Below are 9690 nucleotides of genomic sequence, written 5' to 3'. Positions count from 1 at the left end.
TTTCCCTTTTTATATAGATTAAAACACAAATTACAATATATTATCAGGGGCGGATCCATATGGTGTCCGCCGGGTGCTCGAGCACCCATTAACTTCGTTACAAAATATATATATCTATGTAGAAATCGATAGGTATTTGTATAAAATTAACATAGAGCACCCAATGAATAAATCATATAGTTGGCCCAATGGTTCTAGGATGGGTACTTAAGACTCTTTTAATGTTGTTGTACCAAGGTACGAATCTCATTGTTAACACATATTTTTTATAGTTTCACTTCAGAGCACCCACAACCTTAAAAACCTAGATCCGCCACTGATATTATACCTTTTTTCCTCTTTTTTTTCATTCACAGAATTTTTTATTTTTATATATTTATGAAATAAAATAAAATAAGAATAAGAAATATTCATATAATGATTAAAAAATAACATGTGTGAAGAGGAACATCTTCCCCTAAAAAATTAAAAATATTTTTTCACATTTTTTATTTTTATAACAGTAATAATAGTATAAGTAAACTATTGTTGTAATAAAAAAGAAAATATTAGAGGATTATGTTCGAATTTTGAAAGAGCATATAAAAGGAAAATGCATAATACATATATTAGACTCTAAATTTAATTTTAAATTTTAATTTTGGTCTATAATTTTCATAGTGCACAAACAACCATTTTAGCTATCCAACTTTTAAATAAATAAACAAATGAGTCCTACATAACACAATACACATAGGACACCATGTAGGACAAAAAATGACATGTAGGACATGTGTGTCTATTTGTTCAACTTTATACAAGTTTAAGTATCTATTTGTGTGTATCCAAAGTTGAAGGGCATAAATGTGATTTCAAGTCAAGTTAAAGGACACATTTATTCATTATGCCAAAGGAAAAAGCAAAGCGGAGAGCAAATAAATAAGGCATAATACATATATTGGACCCTAAACTTGACTTCAAATTTAATTTTGACCTCCAACTTTCATAATGCACAAACAGACACTTTAATTATCCAACTTTTAAATACATAAACACATGAGTCTTACATGACACAATACACATAGGACACCACGTAGACAAAAAGTGACATATAAGATATATGTATCTATTTATTCAATTTTATATAAGTTTAAATATCTACTTATTCACATTTAAAGTTAAAGGACATAAATATAATTTAAATTAAAATTAAATAATATATTTATGTATTACGCCAATAAATAGAGGTGTACGCAGAGAGCACGTAATGTCTTATTTTGTTTTGTTGTGATTTGATGATCCGTACACAGACAAGACGCAGTTAAGTAATGGCGACAAACTAACAGAACTGGGAAACCGCACATGAAACTGTGGGACCCACTTGTCCAGATTTCACTAGCTCACACGTGGGACACACACTCTGGGTCCCACTTCATTTATTAAAAAACGATTAAAGATCAACATATACCTACTCACCTCCCCACAAAATTTCAAATTTAAATTTTGAATATAAATAATTATTTATTTTTTCATTTTAAAAAAAATAATTTAGTTTAACTTGAAATAATTTTTTTTTTTTTAAAAAAAATTTTAATTTTGTGATTCAAAATTAAAGTTATGTCAAATGTATCAAAATGCTTTTTAATTTTGTGATTTTAAACATGTTACGTGCAAAGTTAAAATTAAATTGTTATCAAATAAAAAAAAGAATCATTCTTTTTAAAAATAAACTAAAAAAAATTATGACATCTTTTTTAAACGAAGAAATATATGAAATATTTTCTCTATAGAGTAAATCTTATACCACAAAAATAAATCTTAATTGAACTTTAATATGAATTTAAACATTGCATAGAAATTTTACAAAATGACTCATAAATCATCCGCTAATACACATTTTCTTTGTCTCAATTAATTGGTTAAATTTTGTGTTTTCATTTTATATCCTTTTAAAGTTAAAAAAAAAGAGAGTATAATACCTCAATCATGGAGTGAGGTTATAATTGTTCAAACCCTTCCTTATTAAGTTTTTTTTTTTTAAAAAAAAAGAAGTAAAAAGTTTAGTACAAACTTACGGAATTCCAGTAACAGTAACTTTTAAAATTAGATTTATTTTGAAGTTTAAAACATAAGTCCATTTTAGTAAAGTTAAAATAGGGATAAAAACAAAAGTGTGAAAAGAAGAAAATGAAAAAGTATTGTGTATGGGTGACGTGGATGTTTGGACAACGTGGCATAGACCCAAAATGTCAGTTAGTGCATCGGAATTCGCAGCCACGTAATCACGTTATCCTCGCAGTATCACAAGGATAAAACAAACCTCAATTTACGGACAAGTCCCTCCGATTTAGCTGACTCATCCTTTATTAGCGTGTATAAAAATAATATTAAATAAAATTAGTCACTAATTATGTAAAAATTATTTCTTATTTGATCTATTAAAAGTAGCACTTATGCATAAATATATTTATTTATAAAGATATCCTACATAATTTTAGATAAAAAATACAAAAATAAAAATATTTTAAGGAGTAATAAGATCTTTAACCATAATAATGTATACATCAATTAAAACCTCAAGCATTAACAGGTAAATTTTCATGTACTAATTTACATCTCAATACATAATAGATCGAAAAATATATCAAATTAAAATATCGCTAATACGCAAAACTTATGAATGTATTAATTTTGTGTATTATTAATATTTGATTTCCTACACTATTTAGCTATATCTTCTATTTAGTATATAACTACTACATGTAAAATTATGTACTAACAATGCAAGAGTTTAAAATGCATGTGTCAACATTATTCAACACACGATTATCTTCTTGAAAATCATTGCTACATTCATTTTGTCATATTTGTGAAGGTAATTTGTAAAAAGAATTAAAATTATCTAATGCATGATATTTTTGGCACACTAAATTAAATATTGTATAGAAAATAATTCTAGCATAACTAATATCAATTTTCTTAGAAAATTATATTCAATTTTTTGTACTTATATTTTAAAATTTTTTATTTTCTCTTAAAAACTTAATCAGACATCTTCATGTAGAAAAATTTATGTTACAAATAAATTATATATATAAACATATTATGACAAATAAAAATAAATATCAAAAGTAATATAAAAAATAAAAACATGATTCAATTGAAAATAAAATAAATGTAGATTTTTAGATTCGCTAGTAAATGTAAATTATAGTTGTTGAAAGTGTGAAAAGAAATTTTAAATAGAATATTGTTGTTATTATTGATTGGAGACAAGTGCGTGGACGTAGGAAAGTGATGGGTAGAAATAGAACGCAGAATGCGCTCGATGCACTAAACTCGATCAGTTCAATTATATATTTCATATTAATTTTTAATATTTTATAATAATAAAATCAAATAAAGTATATTTTTTACCGTATGATTAATTAATTAATTGATTAGTGAGTTGAATGATGAATGGTTTGTAGCAAATGCAGGCAATCTCTTATTTTACTTTTTTCAGAGCATTTCGTATCGGTATTCTCGCTCTGTTTCTCTCTCTTTGACTCTCTCTAAATGCTTTAAATAAAGGCCACTTGCCATTCTTCCCTCTCTACTTCCCCCAACTCCATTTGCATGCTCTCTCTACTTTTTCTCTCATTCTGCAAAACAAAAACAAGATATTATTATTATACTGTATTTTGTTCATGGCTAGTGTTGAAGCAAGACATCTCAATCTCTTAAATCAACAAAGGTATGTATGTATTTCTCATGATTTCATCTTCTGTGTTTGGGTTGATTTGTTTTTTGGTTATGTTGTTGAACATGGGCTTATTGGCAAAATTGCAGGAATTTGGTGAATTTGAATGGATTTGTTTACAATACCCAGATGGGTTCAGGGCTGATTCCAATGCCGGAGAATTATTTGCCCAAGACATCGGTGAATACTGAGAGTGGTCTTACTTTTAATTTACCCACAAATGATGTAGTCGTTCCAAGGAAACGTTCAAGAGATTCATTCACTCCTTCTTTCTCTACACCTCAGAAACACTGCAATGGACTCTCTCAAATTCCATCGTTATCGTTTGTCGGTGATGATGTTTTGCCACTTGTTCAACAGTATCAGTTAGATATCAATTCCATTATTTCTCACCATGTAAGCTTAATCAACAATCCCCAATTCAATTCTAATTTGTTTTTCTCTTCTTCTTTCATTTACTTATGATGTGTTTGTTTGTTTACAGACGAAGAAAATAAGATTGGAATTAGAAGAGCAACAGAAACATCAATCGAGAATGCTGGTATCAGCAATAAGCGAAAGAGTAATGAAGAAAATGAAGGAAAAAGACGAACAAATACAGAGAATAGGAAAAATCAATCAAGTCTTACAAGAAAAATTAAAAGCTCTTTACATGGAAAATCAACTATGGAGAGATTTAGCACAAACCAACGAAGCCACAGCCAATTCACTCCGCAGCAACTTAGAACAGGTCCTTGCACACGTCACCGACGAACGCCTCTCCGTGGAGGAAGACGCAGAGTCATGCTGCGGCAGCAGCAGCAACAACAACAACAACAACGAGGAGGAGGAGGAGGATGGTGATGGTGGTGAAGAAGAAGAAGAAGGGGGAGTGCGCATTTTAGCTGGAGATAAGAGAAACAGAATGTGCAGAAGGTGTGGAGAGAGGGAATCATGTGTGTTACTGTTACCGTGCAGACACTTGTGTTTATGCACAGTATGTGGGTCAAGTTTACAGGATGTTTGCCCAGTATGTAATTCAAATATGAATGCAACACTTCACGTCAACATGTCTTCTTGATGCATCCATGGAAATGTTCAAAAAGGAACATAACAGAAAAATAGAGTTTTTTTTTGTTGATTTACAAGTTCCAGATTTAGGGTACTGTAAAATGTAAATTCACTTTTGCTATTAGTAAATGAATTGTTCATTCTTTCTCTACATATATTGTTTCCGCTACTTAAATTGTTTTTTATTATAATAATGTGACGACTTCTTTTTTTGGATGAACTAAAAATGAAAAAAAGTTGACAATAGTAAAAGTATTATTTCCATCTCTTCACAATATTGTTGTTTCAAATCAAAAAATGAATGCTTCACGTTTTGGTGGTCATAATCTGTATTTAATTGTTGGTACAGGAAATTTTGAATATAAAATTATTTAAGAAAATATGTTAAGTTATACGAAAGAGTTGTGGATAAAAAAAAACTTAGTACTTTTTTTGATGACTTCAAAGTTAGATAATATTTTTTTAATCTCTGCATTTTTAAATTGAAATATATATTTAAAAATAATTATTGATATCGTTATTAATTATAAAGTGAATTAATTTAATACTTAAAGTTTTAAGAAATTCTATTTTTTTTAAGTAACTAATTTGTCAAAAAAAAAGGTAATTTTTTTTTCTTTCTTATTTTGTTAAAATGGATAAATAATTAAGAAGAATAAAAAAAAATATGGATAAATAATTAGGGACAATGCTTGTGGTAAACTTTTATAAGGTACACTGACATATATATTTGCACTGCTCTTTATTTATTAACGATAAATACATGTTTACTTCCTCAAATTTTTACTTTTAACGAAAAATTTAAAATTTTCATCCTTTTGCTATAATATTTCTTGTGATTGTAAAGTAAGTTTTAAGCATAAATAAAAAGTATATCTTCAAAAAGAATAATGAATTACAAGTATATCTTTAAAAAGAATAATGAAAGTGAATTGTATTCAAATTTTATTATAATTTGTTCTTAAAAAACTTAATCTCCTTTTAATACACAAGGTATAAGATTTTTTTTTTCAAAATAAAATGAATAAATCAAATTGGTGTAGCGGTATTTTAAAATTCAATATACTACTTACTTTAATGAGTCAAATTACACTTAAACCCTTCTATTGCTCGATATATATGATTATTTTCTCAGAAAATAAATAGAAAAACTATATGGACATCTCGATAATTCAATCAATATACAATGTACTTAAAAAACAAGCATATCACACCTAAAACTTACTTTGCAATTGCAGGAAATATCGCAAAAAGAAGGAGAAATTTTCAAAATAAATTGTAAGTAAAAATTTGAGGAGTAAGACAAATATTTTACCAACACACGACATTATGAAAAAAATTGTTAGTGTCTTGTAAAAATAAATATCACAACCTATTTAATGTACAATAATGTTATTCAAATTGCATCTTATTTTTTTGTAAAAAATAATCTCTTAATTAGACCTAACAAATTATAACCAAGGTTAATGATAAGACTTTTGTGAGGTAGTAGAACATGAGAAATGCATTATAGTAGCTTTAGGGTCACTTTTCCCCCTTTTCATAGATGTTGGGCATTTTAATCAATCTCTCTGAATAAATTAGAAATGGCTCGCATCACATCTTTATTAAATATGTGGTCCTCTTAAATTAGGTACTTTACTTGCAAAGCCATGCCCTAAGAGGTTGAGACATTAATGATTCTTTTTCAAAATGTCATATGACTTCTCTTGCACATTTATGGTGACATAAAGAGATTTTTTTTTTTTTGTGAATTGGGATATTAAAACATAAATGTTACAGTAGTACTCATATAGTATTATTTATTTGATTTTGGGGTGGATACGTCCTGTAAATATAAGTTGTCTTCTTCATATGTAAAAAGGGAATAAATAAATTAATTAAATTTTGGAATGCGCCATGAAATGCTTTTTTCGAAGTTAAACTTCCGTTTGTCCATATTCGATGTATCAAGATACCGAAATGAAGAGGATGTACTCCTCCATCTCAAATTATCTTATTTTTTTACATGTTCCTTTATAAAATTTTAATCAAGATTTTCTTGATTATTTTATTTATGTTTTAAGATATAACCTCTTTTTATTAAATAAATACTCTATTTATTGATAATTTCTCCATGATTAAAGTGTTTATAGTCTTTCAAAAATATTAATATTAAGAATGAAATGCAAATAGATGATTATAGAATAATAGTAATTAAGATAACAATTTAAAAAGATCATGATAGATAATTTGAGAGGGGAAAAAATATTGAATTTGATACCTTATTAATTTGTACTATATATATGAAGATAGCAAAAGTTATGCAGAAAAATGTGGCCCCAAAACCAAGCAATTCCCTGTCTTTGCAGGCATGTATAGTGATTTTGAAAAGAGCTAATAGTTGTAAAGTACTATTTATTCCTTGTTTTGTAAATCATGTCAATACTATTTTGCCCTTTTTAATGTCAGTATCACAACCAATATTATCTCAAAACCTAATTAATAGAGATAGGTTAAATAAATTGCCTATGTTCATGTTTATTCATAAAAAATAATTAAATTTGTTATAAGATCAAGGCAAAATATATATAAAAAAAATTCTGAACTTGACACGAAAACTCACTTTGGTACTTAAATTACAGGGGTGTTTTTATACCCCCTTAACATGTTTAATGTGAATTATTTTCAATCCTTTGAACGCCAGTCCAGTTGAACTGACATTGTTACACATGCGCGTTTTCAGTGGTCCACGTCACTAAGGGTGTAAAAAATATCTTACTCATTCCCAAAATACAATCCGACCCACTTATAAAAAAATATCCCTAAATCTCTAAGCCCCGTTCCCAAAATACAACCTGATCCACTTATAAACAAATATCCCTAAATTCCTAAGCCCGCGATTCTCATTCGCTTCACTTCTCTCAAATCTACAAGACCGAATCTGAAGAAATTTCTTTCGTTAGTGTGAATGAGTTGTTGATTTTAGGGGTTTCGTGAAAGAAACAAAGGATTGCATGAAGAAACAAAGTTACCAGGTTAGTAATCTTCGTTTAGATGATTGTAGCATTTGACCGAGTTTAGGCTTTTCATAAAGCTTAGTTTTTTTTATCTTTTCAGTTTAATGATGGATGTGTACATTACCTTCATGTTTTACCATGGTGGAAAACTTCAGCAAAAACCTCGTATTAAGAATGAAGGAGGTATTGTCACCGATTGTTTTGACGTAGATGTTGATAAATTGTCCTACTTTCAATTTGTAGATATAGTTAAAGAAATTTGGTATAACTGTGCTGCTAGTGTTCTTTATATTAAACCACCTAAATGTCGACTGTTGTTGAAGTTAAATATGATAGGGATATTATGGGTATTATAATTAAATTAAAAAATGGAGATATTATTGAAACTTTGTATGACTCATTTAGTTAAAGAAGATGTTGCGGCCCCACCAACAATTGGATATCTAAATGATGTGGGTCGGGTGGATGGGGAATCCAATGCTACTTTTAATAAGGAATCTAGTCATACTTTTGAGGGTAGTGAAGGTTTAGGATTTGAAGAGGCTGCACAACATGCACAACTAGAAGAACCTATTGTGGGTGAAGAGTTGGGTAGGACTTCTGCTAATGCTGGAGAGGAATTGGGTAGGGCTTCTGCTAGTGTTGGATAGGACTTGGGTAGGGATTCTGTAAGTATGGAGATGACTTGCATGATACTTCTTCTTCTGCTGGGGTTTGATTGGGAAAGTGAAACAAAAGTAAGTGATAATTCAGAAAATGCAAATTTGTCTGATGAAAGAGAAGATGAGTATGGTAGTGATGTTCATGAGGAGGTTATAAATCTTAGGAAAGAGAAAAAAGCTGCTTAATAAAAAAGAGAAAAAAAGGCCTTAGAAGATCTGAAGGAGTTGATTTAGGAAAAAATAGGAGTTGATTTGGAATTTGATGGATATCTATCCAAGAAAGAAACTACTTTTAGAGGGCAAGATAACTGGAGATGAGCCCTAATTTGATTCAGATGAATCTATTAGTTTTGAAATATATACTGGTGAAGATGATAATGAGGAAGATGAGGTTGAACTACCTCTAAGAAGACAAAGAAAAGTAAGAAAAACAAAATGAAATAAAAGAAAGTTGTATTTGATCCTACATGTTAGTTAATAGTTTGGGAGACTGCTCTTGTTGTTGAAAGTGTTAAGCATTTTAGAGAAGCTATTACTAGATATGCTGTTTAAGAACATGTTAAATTAGATAAAATATGTTAATGAAGCAAGTAGGGTGAGGGTAAAGTATACAACTGGTTGTCTATGATTGTTGTTTGGAAGTATTGATCCAAGAACATGAGATTTTGTGGTGAAGAATTACAATCCAGCACATAAATGCAATAGCACAAGTAGAAATAAATTGGTGAATTCAAAGTACTTAGTAGAAAGGTGTTAGGATCGAATTCACGTACACACACTAGATGAATGAAGAACACAAGACCTTTCAAGAGAAAGAGATGAGAGATCTAGAGAGAGAAAGAGAAAACCCAATATTTCGTGGTAACAGCCCGTGAGTAAACTTCCACGGCGGTGAGGTATATTTATATTAATAAATCAGAGTATTTTTGGTTACAGAGAATAAATAGGAAATCCTAAATTTAGGTAAAACCGCATAAACAGTTATATATATTAATCAGGCTCCACTACCTAACAATTCTCCCACTTGGAGACTGACTCAGTCATCCAAAAGATACATTCTCAAAAAAAATCTCTTCATCATCAACATCTTTACCGCACCGCAACATCTGTAGCAACAACTACAGAAGACCAACCGAGGTTTTACATAACCTCAGTTTCCCAACATCAACACATTTCGTTAACATGTCTGCCGGGTTCTTTGCACCCTCTATCTTCTCCAAGCACATATCACCATCCTCCACTGCCCTGCGAGTGAAAT

General features: G+C 29.4%; 1 protein-coding gene and 1 long non-coding RNA gene across 2 annotated transcripts in view; both read left to right on the top strand.

The window, feature by feature from the left end:
* The first annotated feature begins 3484 nt into the window (after positions 1-3484).
* Positions 3485-4924, top strand: LOC107008882 (BOI-related E3 ubiquitin-protein ligase 1-like). The gene is given in 4 exon segments (XM_015208089.2): positions 3485-3651; positions 3654-3715; positions 3811-4117; positions 4206-4924. Coding segments are annotated over 4 exon segments (999 nt in total). The 5' UTR covers positions 3485-3597; the 3' UTR covers positions 4782-4924.
* Positions 4925-7371: 2447 nt separating this feature from the next.
* Positions 7372-9690, top strand: part of LOC114076055 — a 7184-nt gene continuing 4865 nt past the window's right edge. The window contains exons 1-2 of the long non-coding RNA XR_003576500.1: positions 7372-7788; positions 7871-9182. This is a non-coding gene — a long non-coding RNA (uncharacterized LOC114076055). The remainder of the gene's footprint in view (positions 7789-7870; positions 9183-9690) is intronic.

The sequence above is a fragment of the Solanum pennellii genome, chromosome 2 (assembly GCF_001406875.1).
Source record: "Solanum pennellii chromosome 2, SPENNV200".
NCBI classification, from domain to species: Eukaryota; Viridiplantae; Streptophyta; class Magnoliopsida; order Solanales; family Solanaceae; genus Solanum; species Solanum pennellii.
The sequence above is the reverse complement of the archived record's forward strand: the minus strand, read 5'-3'. Positions and strand labels throughout refer to the sequence as shown.